This window comes from Tachyglossus aculeatus, chromosome X1, assembly GCF_015852505.1.
Source record: "Tachyglossus aculeatus isolate mTacAcu1 chromosome X1, mTacAcu1.pri, whole genome shotgun sequence".
Taxonomy (NCBI): domain Eukaryota; kingdom Metazoa; phylum Chordata; class Mammalia; order Monotremata; family Tachyglossidae; genus Tachyglossus; species Tachyglossus aculeatus.
Window position 1 is genome coordinate 83,609,682 of NC_052101.1, and position 27,186 is coordinate 83,636,867.

Consider the following 27,186-nt stretch of genomic DNA (forward strand, 5'->3'; position numbering starts at 1 on the left):
CTTAGTACAGTGTTTGGCACATAGTAAGTGCTTAACAAATACCATTATTATTATTGTTATTATTATTATTATTGTCGTCTGTCTCTGAATATTTCACAAAAGCTCCTTTATTTGGTTTGGCTGTGTCACTCTCCCAGCTGGTTCTACGCATCTCCTGTGTTGCTCTGAAGGTGGTGCAGCAGACCGCAGTAGAGAAGATTCCCCTTCTCAAACACCCTCCCACTCTTGCATGGCTTAGTGGAAAGAGCACGGGCTTGGGAGTCAGAGGTCGTTGGTTCTAATCCCAGCTCCACCACTTGTCACCTGTGTGACTTCAGGCAAGTCACTTAACTTCTCTGTGCCTGTTACCTCATCTGTACAATGGGGATTAAAACTGTGAGCCCCATGTGGGACAACCTGATTACCTTGTATTTACCCCAGTGCTTAGAACAGTGCTTGGCACATAGTAAGAGCTTAACAAATACCATCATTATTATTATTATTTCCCCATAAGAGTTCTGGAACTAGTCAAAACCTGTCCCTCCACCTCTTCTCCCCCACTGCCCCCTCCCCTCCCCTTTTCTGCTTTTATCTAGCATTGCAATACTAGACTTCACCAGAATTCCATAAGAAAACTATAGTACAGTCCTTAATGCAGGACCCTAATTCCTGGGTGAGCTCAGTAGAGCCAGCTCTTGTGCATCCGTGCTAATGGGGACAAGAGTGGTGACAGCAGAGAGCTGGGCAGTAATAATAATGATGGCATTTGCTAAGCGCTTACTATGTGCAAAGCACTGTTCTAAGCACTGGGGAGGGTACAAAGTGAATAGATTGTCCCACATGGGGCTCACAGTCTTCATCCCCATTTTACAGATGAGGTAACGGAGACACAGAGAAGTTAAGTGACTTACCCAAAGTCACACAGCTGACAATTGGCAGAGCTGGGATTTGAACCCATGACCTCTGACTCCCAAGCCCGTGCTCTTTCCATTGAGCCACGCTGCTTCTCTAATGTAATGACAAGAAATGTATCTACTTACTCTGTTATAATGTAGTCTCCCAAGTGCTTAGTACAATGCTCTGCACAAATACTGTCTGCTTCTCTAGACTATAATCTTGTTGTGGGCAGAGAATATGTCTTCCAACTCTGTTATTCATTCAATCTTATTCACTGAGCTCTTACTGTGAGCAGAGCACTATGCTAAGCACCTTGAGTACAACAATAAACAGACAAATTTCCTGCCCACAGTGAGTTTACAGTCTAGAGGGGAGGAGACAGACATTAATATAAATAAATTACAGATATGTACATAAATGTTGGGGGCTGGGAGCCGGGCAGAACAAAGGGAGCAAATCAGGGTGACGCAGAAGGGAGTGGGAGAAGAGGAAAAAGGGGCTTAGAGAAGGCCTCTTGGAGGAGATGTGCCTTCAATAAGGGTTTGAAGGTGGGGAAAGTAATTGTCGGATTTGAGTAGGGAGGACATTCCAGGCTTAGAAGCAGGAGGTAGGTGAGGGGTCATTGTCCAGATAGATGAGATGGAAGCACAGTGAGAAGGTTAGCATTAGAGGAGCCAAGTGTGCAGCCTGGATTGTAATAGAGTAGCAAGGTGAGGTAGGCGGGGGCAAGGTGATTGAGTGCTTTAAAGCCCATGGTGAGGAGTTTTTGTTTGATGTGGAGGTGGATGGGCAACCACTGGAGTTTTTTGAGGAGTGGGAAGACATGTCCTGAACATTTTTGTAGAAAAATGATCCGGTCAGCAGAATGAAGTAAGCACTGGAGTGGGAAGAGGCAGGAGGCTGGGAGATCAGCAAGGAGGCTGATGCAGTAATCCAGGTGGGAAAGGATGAGTGATTGTACTAACTTGGTAGCAGTTTGGATGTAGAGGACTGGGCAGATTTTAGTGATGTTGTGAAGGTGGAACTGATAGGATTCAGTGATCAATTGAATATGTGAGTTGAGTGAGAGCGAGGAGTCAAGGACAACGCCAAAGTTATGGGCTTGGGAGACAGGAAGGATGGTGGTGCCATCTACAGTACTCTCCCAAGCACTTAGTACAGTGCTCTGCCCATAGTAAGTGCTCAAAAAATATGCTTGATTAAAATCCTCATTTTCTAAACTGTAAGTCAGACAGAGCCTTTCCTATCATGCCCCCTCCCACAATAACAACTTTCTCTTAAAAGAAGGCAAATGGACTCATTCAGACAGGTTTTTTCATCTTTCTCCTTCTGGAGGGAAGTAGCATGGCCTAGTGGAAAGAGCCCAGCCCTGGGAGTCAGAGGACTTGGGTTCTAATCCTGGCTCTGCCATGTACCTGCTGTGTGACCTTAGATGAATCACTCCATTTCTCTGTGCCTCAGTTCCCTCATCTGCAAAATGGGGGTTCAATACCTGTTCTCCTTCTTAGGCTGTGAAACCCCTGTGGGACAGGGACTGAGTCCTACCTGAATAACTTATAGTACAGTGCTTGGCACATAGCACTTAAATACCACCATTATTACTGTTAAGTGCTAAGAGGGGAAAGGGAAACAGAAGGCTGAATAATCCACCTGCAGATGGAGAGTCATGGATTCTAAGGGTGAAACCCATTAAATCAGGAAAGCAAACATTGCTGCAGGGCCTGGGCTGAGGGAGCCTGAGCCCACTGTTGGGTAGGGACTGTCTCTATATGTTGCCAACTTGTACTTCCCAAGCGCTTAGTACAGTGCTCTGCACACAGTAAGCGCTCAATAAATATGATTGAATGAATGTAGGGTATCTTTGGTGTGAGATTGGGGAAATAATGGGTTTTTTTTGTTTGTTTTCTCCTCTATCTAGGAAACCTGAAAAGGGAATCCAGTACCTCATTGAGCGAGGGTTTGTCCCAGACACACCTGTGGGTGTTGCTCATTTTCTCCTGCAGAGAAAAGGGCTCAGCAGGCAAATGATTGGAGAGTTCCTGGGGAACCGGCAGAAGCAGTTCAACCGGGACGTACTAGAGTGAGTACCATGCGTGGCAGGGTAGTGAATGTGGAGTGGGCATTTCGGTATCAAAGGCTCTGAAAACTGTTCAGTGTGGTTATTGATCATGTTTTTCCAAAGGGAGGCAGGGTATTCTGTGTGAAAGGACGGAGAATGGCACACACATGCCTGAAAATAAGTAGCTCGTTATTTTGCCTCAGTGCCAGTTTCCCCATGGAATTGATCCTGTAGAATGCTTCTGAGAATTTATGGATTCCTTAGCAGCCTTTGTTCTGTGATTTGTGACATCATTGAGGTGGAGGAGTCCTAATAATCTGGGGCCCCTTGCTCAAGCCCTGGAATAATTTTATTTTGTTAAGTAAAAATCACATTCTGTTCTCCATAAGGCTTTGTCAATACAGAGTAGAGAAATCACCATTACTCTTTCTAAACCCAGTAGTGAAAACTTTCGTGGTTATCAACCTGTAGACTGTGGGCTGAACTGGCCTTAAGCATTCCACATACCCCTTCTGCTTGAGAGTACAAAACAACATCCTGGACCAGACCAGTGGTCCAACCCCTCTAGTATTCTGTGGCACCAAATGATGCCTGGAGGATCAAGCTGGCAGTTCCCCTCCTTGACATCCAGCTGCATGATTAGGGGTGTGCCAGCAAACATCCCTAGCCTTTGTCTCTGATAACTCATCAAGTTCCTGTTGTTTCTGAATCTATTTGAACCCTTCTAATACCCTTAACTTTTGCCTTGAATAACCCATTCTGGATCCTTTGCCTGTTATCCAATCCCTTTTCGAACCTATTGGTGTGTTCTGCTTGCCCGACCATCTGTGGTAGCAAATTCCAAACGCCTTTGTTTTCTCGTTTGTTTTGAATCCACCACATTCATGCTTCCGTGGGTGTCCCTTAGTCCTAATGTTGTGGGATTTGGTGAACATGTTCTTCCTGTCCACACCTTTCATGACTTTTGTAGCCTTCAGTCATGTCCCCTCTCAGCCTTTCCAGTCTGAAGAGTCCTAATCTTTTCAGTCTGTCTTTGTTCAGAAGCTGCTCCATCCCCCTGATCATTTGGTTGCTCTTCTCTGTACATTTTCCAGCTCTATTATGTCCCTCCTAAGATGCAGAGACCAGAATTGGACATGGTATTCAAGGTGGGGATGAACGATGGTTCTCTCAAAGGTGGGTATAGGTCTCATCAGCTCATCAATTAGGTAGGTTCCTTCCAGGATGACAGAGAGGAGCAAAACTGCTGTGAAAAGCTTCAGTGGCTGCTGCCCTGCCAGGGAGGGGACCTGAGACTCATTCAGGAGGTCCAGGCCCTATCCCTCTCCCCAACCTCCGCCAGCCCACCCCCCTGGATACCTGTGCAGGGTAGCCCCTCCCTCTCCAGATTTCCTTTCTCCATCAGAGGAATCACACTGCAATCTGAAGCTCCTCAGGTGAACTTCAGAAGAAGCTTCTACTGAAAGGTAAGTCCATTACTTTCGACACGGGACAGGGTAGAGGGACATGATAGCCCCCTCCCCTTTCCCCCCTAGTGGACAGTATATCCACACCCCAATAGTCCGCCTATGGGGTGCTAAAGTGGCCACTCCCCCACCCTCTTTCCCTCATGCTCAGGCAGAGAGGTTGAGGAAGAGGGGCTTCCAGTCTGGGATCCCAACGGTTTCCTCAGACAGTTCCAGGGAGACAGGAGACTCTCTCCATCTCCCTCTCTTCACCTGCTCCCTTCTGATCTGCTAGGGTCAGGGCTCCTCCTTTCCTTTCCCACTTAATGGCCTTTTGGTAGGGGTTCTGGGCCCAGCCCGGGTCCCCTCCCCCTCCAGACCCAAAAGCAGGGAGGGAAAGAGGTCCATAGCCTCACCCCTCCCAGTGCAATGCACCCCCTCCCCGCCCCCCACAATCCACCATTTTTCCCCCCGCCTCCTCTGGCACTGACCAATGCTGGGGTGTGGGAAGGGTCCCAGTCTCCCCCTTCAGGGGAGCCCCCTTCCCAAGGCTGCCCCTTTGTATATCCACACCACCACCTCCTGCTATCCCAAGCTGTATCCAGTTGGCAGAAAAGAGTTCCCTGGATTCTAACTGGATCTAGGATTGATTCTCCTGGTTAGAATGGGAGCTGCCAGCTTGGTTGCCATGAGGGAAGCAGAAACCATCTTAGACCTCTTTTCCAAGTGGTTGGTTGAGGAACGAATGTGATCCATGAGAGCACACCAATGCCTCCGTCCTACACCTTGGCCCTTCCTCTCCTCCTCCTTCCTTAAAGAAGCTGGGAGCTTCTCCTGCTGAAGGAGGGTGGGGTGTCTTTTTTGAAAGACCATGGCAGTTTTCTTTGTTTTTCTCTGTATTGGAGAAATGGGTCTGCTAGCAATCCCTCATCTAAGACAGGATCTCAGAGAAGCTCTAGTCCTTAGGGGATTGGAGGACCGTACTTGGGGATAGGGACCCTGAGGGGAGGGTCCCAAAGAGAGAAGCCCTTTGCTGGGGTTTTCCCCCCTTTTCTGTCAACTAGCAGCCTGCCTAGTTTTATAGGTCAGCTTTTTTTGCTGCTCTGGCCGTTTCCTCCTCCTGCTTGTAGGTGCAATGGCTTCGACTACTAAGCCTGCAGCCTGAAAGTGCCAATCCTATGGATCAAGGTTTGCCAAGGATCAGATGGGACAGTGCAAAAGCTGCACAGATCTCACCATTCTGCTGGAGTCAGATGCACCCCAGCTGCCCACGGAAACCCCGGACGAGGTAAGCCGTTTTGCGCCGACCACAGCACCAGCTGACCCTTTCCCGGTCCCCCTGAGCCCACCCACTACCTCTGTCTCATCCAAGACAACAAACTCCCACGCCGGCAGGCACTTCGGCTTGAGCCCTGGTCCACCCACCATGGAGGCCTCTCAAGGAATCTGATTGCTTCGGTGGTCCCACAACAAGGTCCTACTGCCCTTCCCCCACCAGTCCCATCTCACCATGCCCCTATGAAGCGGGGCCGGAGCCTCACTGAGTCACAAGAGACCAGATTTTTCTGTGCCACAAGTGACTGTAAGACAGAGATGCCATCTTCCAAGGATTCATCTCTCCCTCCTCCTTTCTGGGAAGTGGTGAATTAGAGGGGCAAGAGAGAACATACCCGTCTTCTGTCCAACTGGAAGAGGAAATAGAAACTACTGGAAGAGAGTGCCCTCGGACTGTGCATGCTCCCTGATCCTGCAGAACCCCACCTTAGCACCCAAGAAGTCCAAACTGATGGCTTCATTCCACCCCAAGATGAATCAAGCTGACTTAGAGGCTTACTGGAATCTTCTAAACTCCAACCCTCTTTGTTCTGTGGGGGAAGCTGTATGTGAAATATAAGAGTGCAGCTTGGTCAAAGATGCTATGGAAAGCAAACAAAAGTCCGGAGTCCCCAAGTACAGCACCATGTATCCAAATCACTAGACCCATCCGCTCACTGGATATACCATACCAAATGCCTAACAGCCAGTGTTCAGTTACCTCATTTGCATCACCCAACTCTAAAGCAAACTCTGGGTCAAAATAAAGGGCAAATTGACTTCACTCCCAGCAGTGCAGTAGATTGACAATGAACTGGGAACAGGAATCCTTCAGCTCTTGGGGCTGAAGAGCCCCTACAAGGTGCTGGCCAACTTACTGTTCATGTCTCGTCAAATAAGTGAAGCCCTTCCTGTGAGTATCCAACTTCCTGGAAGACATGCTTCAACATCGAAGTGGTATGGCCAGAAACCAAGCGGTCAGCTGGAACCAATGACAGAAGGAGAAAATTTAGTATTCACCCATGGCACAAGCAGAGCCATATGCCACAACATACCCTTAGGGGCAAGACTGCAAGCGGTTATCCCTAATAACTGTCCATCGGAGCACTGTCATCGTTACAAACATATCACATGAAAGTCACCTCAAGGCCCCTGGGTGGACCCCCAGAGAGCTTCCCGCCTCAAAGGATACATTAAGTTGATGCTAAGAGATGCAGGAGCCCTACTAGAGAAAAGTGTTTTACTTCCCAGTCCCAGAAAAGAAAGGAGCAAGGGCTTGTACTCAACTTCCCTGTCCCTGCTCCAAGCCAGGAGGTATGAAGCCTAATCTGGACCTCAGGGAGACAAGTCTTTTGTAGTGAAGAAAGAGTCAACGTGATCATCCTGCCTCCTACAACAAGAAGACTAAATCTGTACCTTGGACCTCAAGGAAGTCATATCCCAGTGCACCTGGCCCACTTCAAAAATCTCCGATTCCAATTGGGACACCTCTACTCCCAGTTCAGGGTCTTGCCTTTTAACCCCTGGTGTATTCCCTGGGAAGAAGAGAATTTGTGTGTTCCTATACCTTTAAGACTGTCCCATCAAGAGCTGACCAGAACAGTATGTTTGGAAGGATATAAACATACACAGCTGGATTTCAAACTACAGCTCCCCAAAGCAAGCAGTGACTTCCATCAGAGCCCCGCTCAACATATGTTATCTGGAAGTTTTCCACCCAGCAAATGGCCAAGGACATCCAGAACACAATCTGTGCTGTCCTGTGCTGTTGGGGGAACCCAGCACCGACTTTCCTGTGACTGCTGTGGCTAATGCAGCTGCTCCTGGATGTCATGCCATTTGTGAGTATCCAAAATGCTGAAACCTTAGTTAACCTCCTTGGTGTCAGGCATCTCTACTGCTTGTCAAAAAAGATTCAAATTAGCAACACGGTCACCAGTTGCTTACAGTGATGGACATCTACCCAGAATCTCATGTCCTGAGAAGACTTTAGATGTCTGGCCCCCACCCTCTCCATAACATGTGAAATGCAACCTGGATGCATCACCAGTCAGGGCTGGTAAACAGAAAAGATCCCAGGGTGCCTGGCCTCCAATCTCTACATTAATGATCTGGAAAGATAAGTGGTAGAAATGGTTTCAAGGCCTTCCTTGACCTCCACCAAGGTCATCACCTTGTGCTCCAGATGGACAATCGTATAGCAGTGCATTACATAAGCAGGGGAGGGACCTGCTTCAGGCTATTGAGCAAATGCACTCTGAAAGTCTAGTGGAGAATACTCAAAAATGGAACCCAGCTATTAGCCTCCTGCTTCGTAGGAATGCAAAAACGCAATTGCCCTGAGCAGACAAAGAACAAACCTCAGGAGTGGTTGATAGGCCATATATGCCATCAATCTGCTTATTATCCAGGATGGGTAGTTTGCTGATAGACCAAAAGGCCCAACTTTTCTGCTTGTGACTGCCAGCTCCAGGCAAGAAGACCACAAATGCCTTCACTGTCCCAGAAGCAAGGGCCTACTTGATGGATCCCCCGAGCCTTCTCATCCCTCATCTCAAGCACATGCAAAACTGATCTAATAAGGAGGAAGCCTTATCCTGATCAGCCCCTTTGGGCCCAGGCAGGAATGACTGACAGATAGACCTTTAAGACCCAGCTTGGACCAGCCACCCCCACTCAGGACCAGGACCATATCCAGCATCCCAACTCTGAAACATCAGCCTACCAGCCTGGCTCCTAGAAGCATAGAGAGCACCAGTTGGAGAGCCGTGTGTGTAGTAGTCTCCATAGAGCTCAGTTAGAGAAAGCAGTCCACAAAGGAAATATGTAACAAGTGGCACTGAGTCACAGCTTGGTGTGCACCCTGTCACCTTCCTTGTTTGGACCCCCCTTTGATAGATGATGCTGTGAGTACAGCCTGTGAAAAGCAAAGGGCACCTAGAGGGGCACTCCTCCTTCCATGAAAGTGTGGGCTCCCACACCTACAGCTTCAGGTTCATGAATGGTTAGATCTACCCCCCAATGATGGTACCTCCACACTACTTCCACAAGAACCTTTCAAGCTACTAAACTCCTACTTCCTAAAACTTATCTCCAGGAGAAGTTGTTCCAAATGTCTGTGCCTGCCACTAGATAGGTCAGCAAGGTACAGGCTGTGGTTTCCTCTCCTCCTGTTATGAAATCCAAGAGGATTGGGCCATTCTTCACAAAGACACGCTGTCTTTTTCCCCAAGATGAAATCTGACTCTTATGTAAAAAACCCTCACGCTATCCTCTAGTCAACTTCTACAGACTGCATGGCAATGACATAGAAGTAGTAGTGCACCCTCTAAATGTCCAGAAGGTACCGAGTTCCTACCTGGTCAGAACGAAACAAATCAGCAACAAAATAAGTGTTTTTGTTTTGTTTGGCTCCTGTTCCATGGGTCAGCCAGTCTCCAGGAAAATTCTGTGTAAGAGGCTCATGGCCAACATCCAGTTTTGCTACGGCAAGGCCAGCACCCAACTGATCGACAAAGGGACCGCCCATTAATGAGGGGGTTAGCTACCGCAGCCACTCACCTGTGAAATGTGCCCATCAATAATGTATACAAGGCACCAACCTGGCCCAGCCGGTGGATCTTTGCTGACACTACAACCTGGACCCAATGCCTGACAAAGAAGCTCACTTGGGTCACTCAGGCCTTTACCACCTGATCCAGTAACACCTTCAGTGAAAAATCTGTGGGCGTCACAGTCAATGTAATTGATGATCTGATGAGACCTATACCCGCCTATTGAGAGAAACAAAGGTTACTTCTCTGTAACCATAGTTCTCCCAAGGTGTGTGGTCTCACCACCGTCCCCTTGGATGAGACCAACTCCTGTACATATGTGTAAATTTGTATCTGAGTAACCTCTTGACTTGTATTTTTCTGGTGCAATTCATTAACTCCCACTCTGCGGGGCAATCTGGAAGGGAAGGGGCTACCCTGCACAGGTACCCTAGGGTGGGCATGGGGAATGGGTGTCAGGTGTCCCTCCCTGGCAGGGCAGCCCCTAAAGCTTTTCACAGCAGTTTTGATGCTCTCTAGTATCCTGGCAGGAACCTACCTAATGCTTTGATGAGCCCACACACCTTCAGAGAACCAAGGTTACAGGTAAGTAACCTCAGTTTTTAAGTAGTGGCAAAACTGTGCCCTGCCTGATGATGCCCAGCATTTTGTCGGTGTTTTGGGATCCTACTGCACGTTGAAGGAGCAGTCTGCAATGATTCCCCCAGTTCTCTTTTCTCACTTGTGACTGATCTTTCCTAGTCCATCTGGGGTTGATTTCTTTTTTCCCCGCTACATGAGTCACACACACTTGCTCTCATTAGAAGCTCAACTGCCACTTTTCTGCTCCCTCAAGTTTCTGGGGTCTTCCTGCAGTTTATCCCAATCAGCATAGCATTTCACCACTTAGGAGACCTTAATGTCATCTACAAACTGAGAGATTTCACTGCCCATTCCCTCTTCCAGATTATCATCATCATCATGCCATGATAACTTGAATTTTTAAAAGCCACTGCTCTGAAACCTTGTCCCAGGCCTTGTGCTTCTATTGTGTGCTCTCAAGCACCCAGTACAATATGCTGCTGACATTAGATGTTCAGTGATGATGACTTCAAGAGAATCATTTTTCTAACCTATTCTAAAACCCCAGAGAAAGAAACTGTACAACCTGTATTAGTTACATCATCCACGGTCTCCCAATTCTTGTGGTGAATCAGTTGTACTTAATAGCCAAGGAATTCAACAAATATCCCAGTGTAGTTCACCAGTCCAACAAAATGGCCACTTGCCATGCATGCCCTCTACCTCTGCTTCTCTGTTTGTTTTAATTTGTCTTCTTTCAATCTGCTTCACCCTGCTATGTTGCTAATCACACATGGTTTTAGTAGCAGAACTCTTGAGTAGAAGACTGTATTTGTTCAGATTTCTAATTCCTAATCTAAATCCCAGCGCTTAGAACAGTGCATTGCACATAGTAAGCGCTTAATAAATGCCATTATTATAATAAATGCCATTATTATAAATCCCTCCCGCTACAAATGAAGCCCATTTCACCTTGTTCCATCTTTGTGGAGATGGTGGGGAGCCTCACCACTGGTCCACATATCCCTTTGTTTACTGAAGAGGTAAAGCATTGTGCTTGGGGGTTGTCTAGTCAACTGGAAGGATACGATCCCTTTTCACTTAGAGTTTTCAGGCTAAAACAGGTGTTTTCTACATGGACTGGCATAATAAAGAACAAAGACCAGACAAACAACACAGACAAAAATAAGCTCAAAATAAACAGCCACAGCACTTTCAGGGCACACCCATCTTGCTGTGGAATGTGTTATTACCATCTCTACAGCTGAGAAGAAAGGTAGGTTAAATGGTTTGGGGGACTGGAGATGGTGGAGAGTCAGTGCTATGGCAGTAGGGAGCCAAGAAGAGACTGACATCTAGAGGAAACTTTGCCTCTCAACAAGTCATTTGACTTTCTTTCCCCAGGTCCAGCTTTTTCTCCCCCTTGATTCAGCAAGCAATTCTGGCTTGACCTAAACCTTCTTGGGGAAATAGGGAGTTCCAGGCTGTCTCTCTTGTCCCTGGTCAACATTTTTCCTTCCAACACGTCTGGTCATTAAAATAACCACTTCTTTGTTGTTTTTGTAATTGGATGGGGTGTTTTTTTTGGGGGTGGGGGCTTCTTTTTCTTTTTTTTTAAAGCCTGAGTTAGGAGATTGTACTGGTGGATAGTGGTGAATCATTGGGTGCCTGGGCTATTTCTGCTTTCTCAAACTTGACTGCTGACTCCTGCAAGCACAACTCCTGTCCTATGCTTTTCGGTGTAGCTCTGGTGTGGGGGCTGCCGCTCCTGCCTCCCCCACTTCAATAGGAAATCCTTTCATTGTTGTGTCCTTCAATCAAAAAATAGCCCCAGGTTCCTGAAGCTAGTCCTCCTGCCTCCACATGGGTTATTCAGTGGTTCTAACGAACAAAGACAAATTTAGAAAAATAGAATCACAGGTGGAAAACTCTGCTTTCTTCCATTCAGCTAGAAATTCAGGAATACAGTTCTGGCACAAGTCTCTAGTGAAGATGTTGAAAATAGGGTCTTTGTTGTTTGATTTGTCATCCTCCCTGAGAGACGTGTGTGGGTTTAGCTTATCGCAGCCTGCCATTCCTGCATGTCTAATGGAGAGCCTATTTAAGTGGATTAAGTTTTCCAACCAAGATATCTGCCACCCTCAACTCCAAGTTGTGGTGATTAATGCTCTGTTACTAAGAGATAAAAGTTAAATTGGGAGAGCAGGAAACCAGAATCATTTTCATTTGAAAATTGACTGGAAACTTGCTAATGGAAGAAGACAATTCCCAGTCTTAATGTATTTATTGTTTCATTAATTAATTCATTTATTCAATCGTATTTATTGAGTGCTTACTGTGTGCAGAGCACTGTACTAAGTGCTTGGGAAGTACAGTTTGGCAACCTATAGAGACAGTCCCTACCCAACAGTGAGCTCACAGTCTAGAAGGGGACATTTCAGTTTTTCTCACTACTGAATGGTGTATTCTTAATTTCTATGTCAACAACTGTTAATAAGATCTGAAGATGCAATAAGGAAGGGTAGGGTAGCTATTTGTCTAAGAATGGTTGAATCTCATAACCAAATGTAGACCTATTTGACCTATGTTAATAGTTCTCTTCACCCCAAAGGATCAACAAACTGTCAAATGAGAACCAATTTATGCCTCCTTTATATTAGAGGGTCAGTTTTCTAATCTGTGTAAAGTCCACTACTTCTTTTTAGTAATTTGCTTATATGAAAACACTGCTAATCATTGCTCGTGGAAATGAGGAGACTTGTCCATTGATTTTTTTTTTCAGTTTCATAAGCCAATAGGCCTACACTGAAGACAAATGATACGATGTTTTCAGTTTTCTGATTTTATTCCTTTTCAGTATTTTTTTTTTGTTGTTCAGTAGTTTGTCATTTGAAGTGTTACTGACATCACTTGGATAGATACCGGTGGATCAATGCTGGTATTTGGGGACATTAGTCAGAGAAGGAATATTGAAAGGGGCTGGGTTTTTTTTTTCTTTGTGTTTCAGTTGTGTGGTGGATGAGATGGACTTCTCAGCAATGGAACTGGATGAAGCTCTCAGGAAGTTTCAGGCTCACATCAGAGTCCAAGGAGAAGCTCAGAAAGTTGAACGACTTATTGAAGCATTTAGGTAAGAGCCTTGTCAGCTGTGTGACTTTGGGCAAGTCATTTAACTTCTCTGTGCCTCAGTTACCTCATCTGTAAAATGGGGATTAAGACTGTGAGCCCCATGTGGGACAACCTGATCACCTTGTAACCTCCCCAGTGCTTAGAACAGTGCTTTGCACATAGTAAGCGCTTAAATGCCATTAAAAAAAAAGAGCCATAAAAAGACATGTGATGTGTGAGAAGAGCTTTGGACTTCGCTCCTTGAATTCTGTGTCAAATTTTGGATGGTATGTAAATGCACATTTTGATGAAATATTAAGAATAATTATCAACAATAACATTAAGATTCTATTTTAGAATAGAGTTTATGAATTGACTGTCCCATCCCTTCCTTCCAAGAGAGCTGTGACTTTTAAGATGGATTTCATTAAGCTCTTTGAAAAATATTTTGTAATAAAATGTTTCCCATAACCAAAGTGTAGCCTGTGGAATTATGTTCTTCTAAGCCGTCAGGTTTGCCTAATCCTAGACCAAGTAGTTATTTATAGTGTTATCCTGCAGCTAACCACAAGATTTGAGGAGTTTAGCTGCTTAACCCAGAAAAATACCAACAGCTCATTTCTTAATTGTCTGAGTTTGAGCTCCTTAACATATGAAAATCTGCCTGCTCCAACTAAGAATTCATCCAATGGCTTCTTCCCCACTGCCTTCAAACATGCCCATGTCTCCCCTATCCTAAAAAAGCCCCTTTAGTCCCAAGGTTCCCTTCACTTATCGCCCCATCTCCCTCCTACCATTCCTCTCCAAACTCCTTGAGCGAGTCATCTAACACCCGCTGTCTCCTCCTCCTGTTCTCAAATTCCCTTCCAATCTGGCTTCCATACTCTTCACTCCACAGAAACCACCCTCTCAAAGGTCACCAATGATCTTCTTGCCAAATCCAACAGCCTCTACTCCATCCTAATCCTCCTCGACCTCTCATCTGCCTTCGACACTGTGGACCACCCCCTTCTCCTGGAAACGTTATTCATTCAATCATATTTATTGAGCACTTACTGTGTGCAGAGCACTGTACTAAGCGCTTGGAAAGTACAATTCAGCAACAAATAGAGACAATCCCTGCCCACAACAGGTTCACAGTCTAGAAGAGGGGATGGCTTTACTGACTCTGTCTTCTCCTGGTTCTCTTCATTTCTCTGGCAATTCATTCTCAGTCTCCTTCACAGGCTCCTCCTCTGTCTCCCACCCACTAACTGGGGGGGTTCCTCCAAGCTCAGTTCTGAGTTCCCTTCTATTCTCCATGTACACTCACTCTCTTGTAGAACTCATTCACTCCCATGGCTTCAACTACCATCACTATGCAGATGGTACCCAAACCTACCTCTCCTCCCTTATCTCTCTTCCTCTCTCCAGGTTTGCATCTCCTCCTGCCTCCAAGACATCTCTACTTGGATGTCCTCCCGTCACCTCAAACTTAACATATCCAAAACAGAGCTCCTTATCTTCCCACCCAAACCCTGCCCTCTCCCTGACTTTGCCGTCACTGTAGACGGCACCACCATCCTTCCCATCTCACAAGCCCATACCTTGACATTATCCTTGACTCCTCTCTCTCATTCAACCCACATATTCAATCCATCATCAAATCCCATCGGTCCCCCCTTCACAACATCGCTAAAATCCACCCTTTCCTCTCCATCCAAACTGCTACCATGTTAATATACTCATCCTATCCTGCCTTGATTACTGCATCAGCCTCCTTGCTGACCTCCCAACCTCCTGTCTCTCCCCATTCAAATACATACTTCACTCCGCTGCTCAGATAATCTTTTTACAACAACATTCAGGACATGTCATCTGCCTCCTCAAAAACCTTCAGCGGTTGCCTATCCACCTCCGTATCAAACAAAAACTCCTCACCAATGGCTTTAAAGCACTCCATCACTTTGCCCCCTCCTACCTTACCTCACTTCTCTCCTTTACAACCCAGCCCACATATTTCACTCCTCTAGTGCTAACCTTCGCACTGTGCCTCGATCTCACCTGTCTCACTGCTAGCCTCTGGCCTGAAACACCTTCCCTCTTCAAATCCAACAGATGATTACTCCCCCAGCTTCAAAGCCTTTTTGAAAGCAAATCTCCTCCAAGAGACCTTCCCAGACTAAGCCCTCCTCATCTCACACTCCCTTCTGTGTCAACCTGCCTTGCTCCCTTTGCCCTTCCCCCCATCTCAGCCCCACAGCATTTATGTGTATATAACTGTAATTTTATTTGTATTGATGTCTGTCTCCCCTGCCCCCCACCCCTCTAGACTGTGAACTTGTTGTGGGCAGGGAATGTTTATTGTTGTATTGTACTTTCCCAAGCGCTTAGTGTAGTGCTGTGCACACAGTAAGTGTTTAATAAATATGATTGAATAAATGAATGTAGCACTGGGAAAGAAAGGGTAAGTAGCTTCAAATACAGAGAGTTTATCGCAGGGAAAATTAACTCTAAGGCTATGGATCTGCCCCTCAACTGCGTAGTTCCGCAGGACTCTGATTCTCTTCTCTTTTGCTGGGGGGGGGTGTTTCTTCAGCCAGAGATACTGCATCTGTAATCCAGGGGTGGTGAGACAGTTCCGAAATCCAGACACCATCTTCATCCTGGCCTTTGCCATCATCCTGTTGAACACGGACATGTACAGTCCCAATGTAAAACCAGAGCGTAAGATGAAGCTGGAAGACTTCGTCAAGAATCTGAGAGGTGAGCAGGTTTTCTAGGGTTATGTCTCTTGGGCTTGCCCATGTTTTGTTTTTTTGTTTTTTTTAGTGAAATCTTGACCCATTAGATTGTAGGTATTGAAGCATAAGACATACTCAAACCTGGTTATAAAAAACTTCCCAACAATGCTTTTTTTGGCTATAGCTATAATTCTTTATATGTGCTTTTATTGGAAATTGCATTTTATACATGTATAGTTTTTAAAACCTATTTAAAACTTTTACCTAAAATGACTTTATAAAGGTACCCCTTGATCTTTGAAAGTTGTCGTAAACGTAGAGAATAATTTTCAGTATTCCTCACTGAATACAAATGATCATACATGTCAGTGTGTGCACACTTGAATTTTTTATCACCACTCACCCCCTTTCCCCCATATTATAATACTTATGGTACTTAAGTACTTACTGTTTACCAAGCACTGTACTAGCTCTGGGATAGACAAGATCATCGTGTCCCCATCCTTCATGGCGCTCATAGTTTAAGGGGGAGGGAGAACAGATATTGAATTCCCATTTTACAGATGAGGAAATGGAGGCACAGAAAAGTTGTAACTTGCCCAAGATCACACAGCAGGTACGTGGAGGAGCTGAGATTAGAACCCAGGTCTTCTGACTCCCCGCCACTTGTACCCATTTCTTGGATTTTAGAGCTTCTCTAGAGAACAGATTGTGATTAGTTGGTCCCTTTTTTTCTAAGTCATCTAGCTACTCCTCCTCTTATCATCTGGTGGTAGTGTAGTGGTGTTTATTAAACGCCTACTCTGTGTAAAACACCAAATTAAGTGATGGGGAAAAAAGGCACAAATGGGAATTAGACATGATCTCTGGCCCCCAAAGTACTCACAATCTAAGAATAAGTTGGGAGAGGGGACTGGTGACGGACATATAAGGAAAGCTGAAACAACACAAAAATGCATAAAAGAGAAGGATAAATACCAATTTTTTTAAAAAAAAAAAGCAGTACGGTGCTGTGGCTAGAAGAGAGGCATTTTGGGGCCCCCACAGCTCAGGGTCCAACAGTTACAGCCACTGACATAGTGGCAGCAACCCCAGCTTCACCAATGTTGTAATTCTTGTGAAGGCCCCCCGCTGCCACTGCTTGTACACTTTCTGTCCCACTGAGGCGCAAGGTAAGTCAGGAGTGAGGGTGATGTGAAATGACCAGGATCTGGCCGAGGAAGTGGCGTGGGTGAGAATTAAAGTTGGAGTTGAGCTTCTCCGTTAAAGAAACCAGGTAAAGATTCCTTCATGCCTCTTGGTGGCCGTCAGTTTCTGAGAGAAGAAAAGCTTCTTTGGTTTAACAGAGCAGGTGGGAATTAGTGTCTGCCTTGGAGCCTGTCCTGTGGGAGAAATGGGATGATTGGGAATTGAGCATTTTGCAGGATTTCCCGTAATCTGAGCCTCCTTTAGAAACAAAAAGGAAATGTGATATGTAGAGCACATTTCAAGTATGTAAACACAGGTGAGCAATTGTTTTCCAAATCTGCTGCCAAAAATGACATCCGGAGGGAATTGCGTTATAGTGGGGGTGAAGCATGGGAATCTGATTTATTAGTGAGATTGACCATCCAGGTTCTTGAGGAAATGTAGACCGATCATTCAGTTGGATAAGCAATATGTGCCAAGGGTTGACAACCTGATGCATCTAAAAGAGGAAAAGGGAGAGTTAGCAGCAATTGGGCTCCCTCACCTTCTGAAGCCTCCTGAAGGAGTCAAAGGTGACAGAAAGGAGTCTGAGGTTTAGCAGTCTTTGTTTCTTGTTCTTTGTTCCTGGTAGGGTTGTATCTAATAATGCTAGGTCATATAAAACTGCTTTGCACTGGCATTAAAGAAAAGGATTAAGCCAATTCAGTCAGCAGCCTGGTGTGACACCCTCAAATCTCTGCTGGAAATGAGGGTGATGGATGGAGCATGGGGACCTCAACCCCAGGGTTCGGTTTTCCTGAGTAATGCCCCTGTTGAGTTTCTTCACAGCCTAATTTGCCAGCTGTCATAGATGAACTGTTGTTCAAGTCTCCATGGTTGCTGTTGCATGAAGCTTGTTAAATTTGAGAGAGAAATTATACTTTCTGTGAGTTCTTCAGCCCTGGAGTAGGTTGTCGAGATGTTGTAGCATCTTTGTGCTTGGAGATTTTAAGAATAGGAAAAAGGGAACCTCTGTCTGGGCTGGGTTAAGTTGAATCCTTCTTGGATGCAGAGAAATAGAATGTATGACCTCTTGGAAGACTATTACAGTCCACGTAGCCTATGAGAAATGGTCCTTGGAAAGATGTTAAATCATGACTATCCCTATGTTTCCATGGACGTACTTATTATAGTGACTTGTTTTATAGCATGGGGGCTGTTAATATTAGGTGAAAAAATCTAAAGCATACTTCAATGTTTGAGTGAATTCAATTAATAGACAAGGAGAGGAGATAGGGAGAAGAGTGATGGAGCAGAAGTGGGTAGAAGTTTGGGATGGAGAAGAGGAGAGGGGAACTTCAGGGATTCTTTCTCTGCCATAAATAAATGAAGAACATGAAAGGGACAAGCTTCAGGTCTTTGATGAGGGCAGTTGGGAGACACTGAGCCAATTCCCCTAGTCTCCACTTGATCCTGGCTGAGACCAGGAGTGATTAGAGTCATCCAACACATGGATCTCCATTGCTGTAGATGAGGTACCTGACTTGTACGGTGGCTATGGGTAGGGGTCCACAGGCGTAGAGCAGGATGGCTCTGAGACCCAGCTGTAATAAGTGTATTGGTCTCTGTAGGTGTGGATGATGGAGAGGACATCCCCCGGGAGATGCTCATTGGGATTTACGAACGAATCCGCAAGAGGGAGCTGAAGACCAATGAGGATCATGTTTCCCAGGTCCAGAAGGTGGAGAAGCTCATTGTTGGGAAGAAACCAGTAAGTTTGCCTCTGGTTCCTGTGGCCTCGGCTGAACCTTGTCTTGGTTGTTGAGGATCTGAGAGTTTCAAATCAGAGATTGTCCATGAAGCCTCCACTGATAATTGCTGATAAAGTGGATCAATGACCAGGAGATGGAATGCATGCCAATGGAGTCATCGGCCACCTGGTCTTTCTCCCTCTTTCTCCTCCACCTGCCCCCTTATATCTTCCACCCCAACAACTCCATTTGCAGAGGCTGGTTTGTCTGCCTTAAGCCCCAGCAATCCCAATATAGCACATAGCCTTTGAAAGGCATAATTATGAATATTAAACATTGCAGTTGGGTTTATTTTCCCTCATTTTCAAATAAGTATTTATAAGATTCTATTTGTCATACATGCAAATGTTTCCTGCCACTATTTCATTTGAAAGTTCAGGGTGAAATACCTTCATTTTAAGTAGTTCTGGCAAGCTCCCATGAAGGCTGGATCATTTTGTAGCTGAGAAATACCTTGAGAAAAGCCTGTTTCACCTCCTGGCCTCCCTACCTCCCCGACTACAGATCTTGAGAGTTTGTTTGCAGTCAGACCACTCTGGGTATTTAAATTCAAGTTTCTGTGCTGGGAGTTCTGCATTTGGTTTAAACGTGCGGTGACTTTGGAAAGCTTGGACATAAGGCAACCAATATTGGTTGTTCCTTCTCTTTTTTAAAACAGTTTCATTTCATTGTCTTAGATTAGTGAGTTAGTGATTTCACTCCACAGAGAGAACTATTTTATTTGCAGCTACTCCTATTGTCAGAAATTCTATATTCTCTGCTCTCCTCCACCCTCGATGACTGTGATATCATTTGAAGGAGGAGCATCAGTGTTGTCAAAGTTGTAGAAAGGAGGAAAAGTGAAGAGTTAAACTTAGAAGCAAATGCTATTTCAGCTATTTCACCAAAATTATTGTCCATTGACCCCTATTTGGGACTTGGGGCTGTCTTGACTCTTATTGGGGTTTAGTAAGGTGACTGAACTGCAGACTGTGGGCCCGTAGTTGTGTATGGGCTGTCTCTATATGTTGCCAACTTGTACTTCCCAAGCGCTTAGTACAATGCTCTGCACACAGTAAGTGCTCAATAAATATGATTGAATTAATGAATGAATGAATGTTAGAGATTATCCAGTGGCCCTGCTGCTGAGGGCTTAGGTTTTAAGAGTTGCAGGAGGTTCTTTCTGGGTAATCTCTCCCTTGGTTGAGGGCCAAAGTTGGAGTCTGTTTGCCTTCCAGGAATGTCATAAGTCCCATATTTGATAGCTTAAGACAGTGGGCCAATGATCATTCTTGAGTCCCTGCCGTGCCCCAGAATGACATTTTATACTGGGGTTATGACCACCTATCTGTGAAACACCAGTAGTGTTCCAGATGAAAGACACAAACTAAATCTGGAATGTTACTGAAAGCTGCTGAAAGTAGCTTGTTGTTAAAGTTCATGGTTAGAGATAATGATTTCCCCAATTTGTATGAGGACTTGCATTTGCTTATGGATTTTTTTTTTTTAAATGAGCATCTAGGAAACATTATGTCGTGACAGGACTGAGAGGCAACAGGCTCCGGAATCCACAACTTCAGAGATGAAATTTTGACCTTGCCAATAATGTATCATGAAGGCTTAGGAATACCACTTAACCTCTCCCAGATTGGATTCCTGGCACCCTCTCTGCAGGCCACCTCCTCACCCCCATTCCCTACCCAATTTTACTGGCACCTAAGAGCATAGTTTGTTACTCTCTGGGGCAATGATATGTCACAGCCCTCTCAATTTTCTGGGAATGTGGTACAGATTCGTTAATCAGGATAAGCTTTTGAAAGAGATCCCCCTCATACACAGGGGTAATAATAAAAAGGGATGGTTTTGCCAATCGATTTGATTTGAATTTAACCCTGCTACAATCTTTACGAATGTGCTGTATTGTTTTCTCAACTTTGTAATGTATTTGCATGTGTCTTTCTGCTGCAGATTGGATCCCTACATCATGGACTTGGTTGTGTAGGTATTTTTAAATACAGTTCAGTTTGCACTTTGTCTATAGAAACCATTCACCCTGCTATTGGCTCTCACTTTTCTCTGCAGATTTTTGCCTCCCTAAGAGTTAGGGCTGCACCTTTTATTTCCTTATGAGCTAATTCACCTTGGTCTGTTATGTTAAATCCATGGCAAGTCAATCTCAGCTGTTCATTACTGCTCGACAAGATGATTTCCCAAGAGTTAGAAATCTGTCTTGCAGCCTCAAAGCACAAACAGATGGCATGAGTTGCAATGGTTAAGAAAAGCAGGAGTTGGCCACAGTTAAGACACATTTGCCGTTTCTATCACTGGGAGAATCTTGCCAACACAGCACAGGAATTGCTGAATGTCCTGGTTCTTGGGACCTGCATTAAGTTGTTTGCTTGTCTCACAAATCAGCTGCTAACAAGCTAGCTTTTTGTTCAAATTTTTTGTCTTTGCTGGGCAGCCCAGCCTAGGAGAGCATTCATTCCATGACTTGTGGTCTGTGTTGCTTTTAGGATTTTGCAGTCTGCCTTTGAATAACAACTCTGTGAATAGCACAGGAAATAAAGTAGCTCCATTTCTAAGCATCTAGTGACTCTCCAATCTGTAGAAGTGTGGGAGGGGAGATTTCTGCGATCTGACCCTGCAGATCCTTGGCACTCAAAGTTCACTCCTCCTGAACAACACAAGAACCTCTTGAAATTGACCCTTAATTAGAGGTGCACATGTTCCTATGTAGAACATCATCTGAGTAACTCCAACTAAGAAGCAGGCTAAGCCTCAAGGTTCAGGGAAGGTCAAAGAAAGGTGCCACAGACTTGAGAGTCTGAGCCCCATTCTCTGGCAGTGTCTTAGTTCTTGGTTGCAGCAATAATGAATTCTGGGGAAATGTGAAGGTTTAGCTCCTCTGTTACTCTGACTCTTGCTGTGAATTTCAGTCCTTTTTCACTTAGATCTTGAGAAGCAGCATGGCCTAGTGGAAAGAGCCTGGACCTGGGAGTCAGAGGACCCGGGTTCCAGTCCTGCCTCTGCCACTTACCTGGTGTATGACCTTGGGCAAGTCACTTACTATCTCCATGCCTCAGTTCCCTCATTTGCAAAATGGGAATTCAGTACCTCTTCTCCCTCCTACTTAGACTGTGAGCCCCATGTAGGGCCTAATTATGTTGTATCTACCCAGAACCTAGTATAGTGCTTGGCACACAGTAAGCCCTTAATGAATACAATCATCATTATTATTATTATTTTTAAGAACACTGTTGGGGTAAGTTTAGAGATAGTTAAGCAAGTTGTATTTCTGGTGCAGTAAGTTGACTCATCTTGTAGACTGTGGGCTAGGGACAGTGTGTGAATTAATATCCTTGCACCTGCACTTAGTTCAGTTCAGTGCTTGGCACAAAGTAAACAGCAAAAATCATCATCATAGTAATATTGGCAGACCAGCTTTATAGCAATTGCTCTTGCACTTAGGAAAACTGACCCTGCTTTTGATCAGTTAAGCAAGGGTATTTATTGAGTGCCTGCTGGGTGCAGAGTACTGTACCAAGTGCTTGGGAGAGTACAGTACAGTGGAGTTGGTAGACATGGTCCCTGCACACAAGGAGTTATCTACTCTTCCCTTCCTTTAATCAGTAGAAGTGTTTATAAAGAGATGCAAAGATGATTAAATATAATGTTATTTATTAATTGCTTACTCTGTGCCAATCACTGTATTAAATGCTAGGGAAGATACAAGATAATCAGGTTGGACACAATCCCTGTCCTACACAGAGCTCACAGTCTAAGGAGGAGGGAAAATCGGTATGGTAAAAGATACACACAAATAGTGGATTTAAAAATAAGGAAAAGATCTGATATGCCTTTTTCATATGCAGCAAAATTATTTTTCTTATTTCAAAGCCTTCCTTTAAAGCATGGTTTTGCAGTATCATTTCCCTTTCATTTGAAAGAAACAAAGCCTTGAGCCTGAAGGAATATATTTTTCTGCAACTTGCCCTGGGGGATATCTTGAGGAAGAAAATGGAAAGTCGTTGGGTTCCAGGTCAGGACAAAGAAAAACGTCAGAAGCAGAAAACAGATTGCCTGTGTCCTTTTACCACTAATCCTACGAAGCTTTGACAGCCCAAATTTAAATGATGAATTCACTGATCAATGTCCAAATTGCCTGTTGTTTTTTTTCAGTCACTCACAGAAATCAAAACAATTCTGTTCATGTTGCTTATGCTAGATCTTTTGACCCTGTGGCAAGAAACTTTGATTCTCCTATACTGGCTGTTTCTTTTCTCTCCACTTCTCCCAAAATGGTATTACCTGAGTCTCCCAGGAAATGTATTCTTGGCCCAGAGTCAGTTAATGTATTCTCTAGCCAAACCATTATAACTTGGGTCTGGGTCTTCTATATGAACCACTGATCTGAAAATTTGGAGCTGGATGAAGAGGTGATACTATGATAAATGATGCTTCATTTCTTCTTCAAACATGCACATAGGTTCCCAGGCAATTATTTTGTTTGTTTTTACAAGTTGTTGTCTCTAGCCCCCTCCAGATCAGGGGCAAAAAAAGTCAAATTAAGACTCACAGATGTCCAGATCAGTCTGCAGTTAGCTTCATTGGAGGAACAACATGAAACCAGCACCAAGTATAGTTGAGCTAAAAACAAGAGGGGAGAGAGAGAGATGTCGTCTTCTAAATAATGCTAATGATGCCATCTCCCTCATAGGTACTCTCTTTACCCCATCGGAGACTTGTTTGCTATTGCCGGCTCTTTGAAGTTCCAGATCCAAATAAACCCCAGAAACTTGGATTGCACCAACGAGAAATCTTCTTATTTAATGACCTCCTAGTGGTATGTATTTAATCAACATTTATTCATTTTATACTTAAATCTTCATCTGTGAGAAGTTTTCCAGAAGACCAGACCATCATGTGTGTACAGCTAGGCTTTGGCCTTAGTCATTGGTTTCTCTGCCGCTAATCTTCTCACCTTGCCTCGTTCTCGCCTGTCCCACTGTAGACCTCCAGCCCAAGTCATCCCCCTGGCCTGGAATGCCCTCCCTCCGCACATCCGCCAAGCTAGCTCTCTTCCTCCCTTCAAAGCCCTACTGAGAGCTCACCTCCTCCAGGAGGCCTTCCCAGACTGAGCCCCCTCCTTCCTCTCCCCTTCCTCCCCCTCCCTATCCCCTGCCTTACCTCCTTCCCCTCCCCACAGCACCTGTATGTATATATATATATATATATATATATATATATATATGTATATATATATATATATATATATGTTTGTACACATTTATTACTCTATTTTATTTGTACATATTTATTCTATTTATTTTATTTTGTTAATATGTTTGGTTTTGTTCCCTGTCTCCCCCTTCTAGACTGTGAGCCCACTGTTGGATAGGGACCGTCTCTATATGTTGCCAACTTGTATTTCCCAAGTGCTTAGTACAGTGCTGTGCACACAGTAAGCGCTCAATAAATACGATTGAATGAATGAAGGAATGAATGGGGCCATTCAGCTACCATTTATGTTGTGTCTTTGTGAAGGTGTACCCTTATCAACTTCCATATCGAATATCAAAAGCAGCTTGACTGGACTCTTCAACAGAGGTTTCTATATCATTCATTCATTCATTCATTCAATCATATTTATTGAGCGCTTACTGTGTGCAGAGCACTGTACTAAGTGCTTGAGAAGTACAAGTCAGCAACATATAGAGACGGTCCCTACCCAACAACGGGCTCACAGTCTAGAAGGGGGAGACAGACAACAAGACAAAACGTGTAGACAGGTGTCAAAATCATCATTGCACACATTCCATAATAAAATATTGAATAAAGACTAATACTCAAGCTATATATATAACCTGAGCTTTGTTTTATTTACACACACACACACACACACACAGATTTAGGAATTTATTAACAGAGAGAGCAATAAAAATGAGAATTCTCCTGTCAGAGGTATTTTCTTCTCACTGCACCACGTACTAGTAGAATTCAAACCATTCCAGTGTCTGGACCATGTGTAGAGGATTTCCTAGACAGGTTCTGGTTTTCTCCTCAAATCAATCCTCCACTTTAACACAAGAAGACTTAAAACTGACTTGAGATGGTTTAACTTCATGATTTAGATTGGGAGAATTGAACCACTATTTTTGAGGTCATTGGGGCTCGATTCTAAGAATGAAATTGAAATATTATGTGGCCCATATGCATTTGTATTTACACAACAGAAGTCAGGAATGCAGTGAACCTTGGCAATTAGTGCAGCACATCAAATAGTCTGTTTCTAGAAATGAAATGAAATACTACTTGAAGAAACTAATTGAAGGAAAATTTGGGGGGGTTTTCCTCCTCCTTTGGGATCGACAGCCTGGAATTGGACCTGGTTTATGATTTCAGAATGCAATTTATTATTGATCCCATTAATGGGAAAGTGATTTGGACTTCCACCTTGAACTTACTGACAATGACAGAAGCAGAAAGCATCACTCAGGGTGCCTAATCAGAGTCCCAGCTGCTATTTTTGCTCTGTGTTCCTGAATGAACAGAAACCTTCTGATTCTTTGTAGCACAAGGGGCTATTGTGAGTGTACTGGGTCCCATATGGGCTAAATAATAGACACTGCCCTTGGATGTATTCCAGTGTTTCCCCTTATGGAAAGGATATTTCACTGTGAACTGTGTTCAAATATACTGAAATTTGCTTCATCATTTAATAATTGTAGTACTTAAGTGCTTACTATATGCCAAGCACTGTACTAGAGAAGCAGCGTGGCTCAGTGGAAAGAGCACGGGCTTTGGAGTCATAGGTCACGGGTTCAAATTCCGGCTCCGCCATTTGTCAGCTATGTGACTTTGGGCAACTCACTTAACTTCTCTATGTCTCAATTACCTCATCTGTAAAATGATTAAGACTGTGAGCCCCACATGGGACAACCTGATCACCTTGTAAGCTCCCCAGCACTTAGAACAGTGCTTTGCACATAGTAAGCACTTAATAAATGCCATTATTATTATTATTATTATTACTAAACACTAGGGTAGATACAAGATAAGCTGACTGGACATAGTCCCTGTCCCACATGGGGCTCACAGTCTCAGAGGGAGGGAGAACAGATATCGAATCCCATTTTTACAGTTGAGGAAACTGGGCACAGATAAGTTAAGTGATTTGCCTAATGTCACACAGAAGGCAAACAGCAGAACCTGGATTATAACCCAGGTCCCCTGATTCCCAGATCTGTGCTCTTTCTGCTAGACCATGCTACTTCTCCATTTGAGAGCATCCATTTGAAAGAAAAGCATCAGCAAGATATTTTAGTACTTTGACCTCCTTGTGAGACGTGTCATTATTTTTTTAAATGCTAGGAATTCCTCTTATTACTCTTGTCTTACCAGTGAATTTTGCTGTTTTCAGGTTACCAAGATATTTCAAAAGAAGAAGAATTCAGTAACTTACAGTTTCCGACAGTCCTTCTCCCTTTATGGAATGCAGGTTCTGCTTTTTGAAAATCAGTGTAAGTCTGTCTCATTTATTGGTTTCTCCTTCCAATTTTTAAGTTGCACTCTGTTTTCCCACTGTTGGTTATATAACTGCCTGGCATTAACTGGGTATGTGGAAGTGGATCCAGCCTGAGAGTTCCAGTTGACTTGTGGGTGTTGTTGAACATAGCAAATAGTAGATGGTTTCTCTGAGCTTTATCAGGAAGCATGTCAGAGCGAGAGTTTTTTTTAAGAGCCAGGACTTCTCCTTTCTTTGAAACTCTCCTTAATGGAGCCCTGCCTTGGTTGAAAATTAGTGGCTTAGTTTTGACCCCTGCCTAGTCTGAGAGTTGAGTCTCTGCACCTCATGGTCTGAGTTCAGCCCAGGTTTGGTTAGGACTGGAAGGGGGACCCAAGCTTCATTTGTCTAAGAGGGACACATGCTGAGCATACCTGATGCTTTTGCACATGCCCAGTTATCCCAAAGAATTTGTAATTCCAGCAGTCACAGCCTGCTGGGACTGCCACCTAGGCATAAAAGCATTGCAAAGGTCCATCAGTATTCCAGCCACCACCCAACAAACTCCTTAGCCTGTGGGTGGGCTGTACGAGATGTTTAGGGCCTGGTCCAAATGCAGATGGGTTTTGCTTTGGCCTGGATATAGGCTCTTGGGAGAGTACAATACAACAGAGTTGGTAGACATGTTCCCTTACCACAAGAAGCTTACAGTCTAGAGGGGAGACAGACATAAAATAAATTGCAGATATGTACATAAGTTTGTGGGGCTGAGGGTGGGGTGAGTAAAGGGTAAAAATCCCAAGTGCAAGAGTGAAGCAGAAGGGAGAGGGAGGAGGGGAAATGAGGGAATGTAAGCTCTGTGGGGGTGGGGTGAGTATCAAAGTGCTTAAGGGGTACACACCCAGGAGCATAGGCCACGCAGAGGACAGGTTGAATAAGGTGGGGAAATGAGGGTTCAGTCAGGGAAGGCCATTTGGAGGAGATGTCATTTTAGTTCTCAGAATTTGGCATAGGAGGATAGCTTTTTTGAGTGTCAGGAGAAGGAGGGGAGCACTTGTCTCAAGGGTTGTAAACTAATGGAA

At 44.5% G+C, this 27,186-nt stretch overlaps 1 protein-coding gene across 6 annotated transcripts in view; it reads left to right on the forward strand.

Moving 5' to 3' along the window:
- IQSEC1 (IQ motif and Sec7 domain ArfGEF 1) overlaps positions 1-27,186 on the forward strand; it is a 310,479-nt gene that overhangs the window by 265,386 nt on the left and 17,907 nt on the right. For all 6 annotated transcript variants that reach the window (XM_038772890.1, XM_038772895.1, XM_038772894.1 and 3 more), the window contains 7 exons: positions 2,795-2,956; positions 12,817-12,939; positions 15,496-15,662; positions 18,439-18,578; positions 20,566-20,595; positions 23,318-23,443; positions 26,021-26,120. In XM_038772890.1, the coding sequence (XP_038628818.1) occupies positions 2,795-2,956; positions 12,817-12,939; positions 15,496-15,662; positions 18,439-18,578; positions 20,566-20,595; positions 23,318-23,443; positions 26,021-26,120 (848 nt within the window). The remainder of the gene's footprint in view (positions 1-2,794; positions 2,957-12,816; positions 12,940-15,495; positions 15,663-18,438; positions 18,579-20,565; positions 20,596-23,317; positions 23,444-26,020; positions 26,121-27,186) is intronic.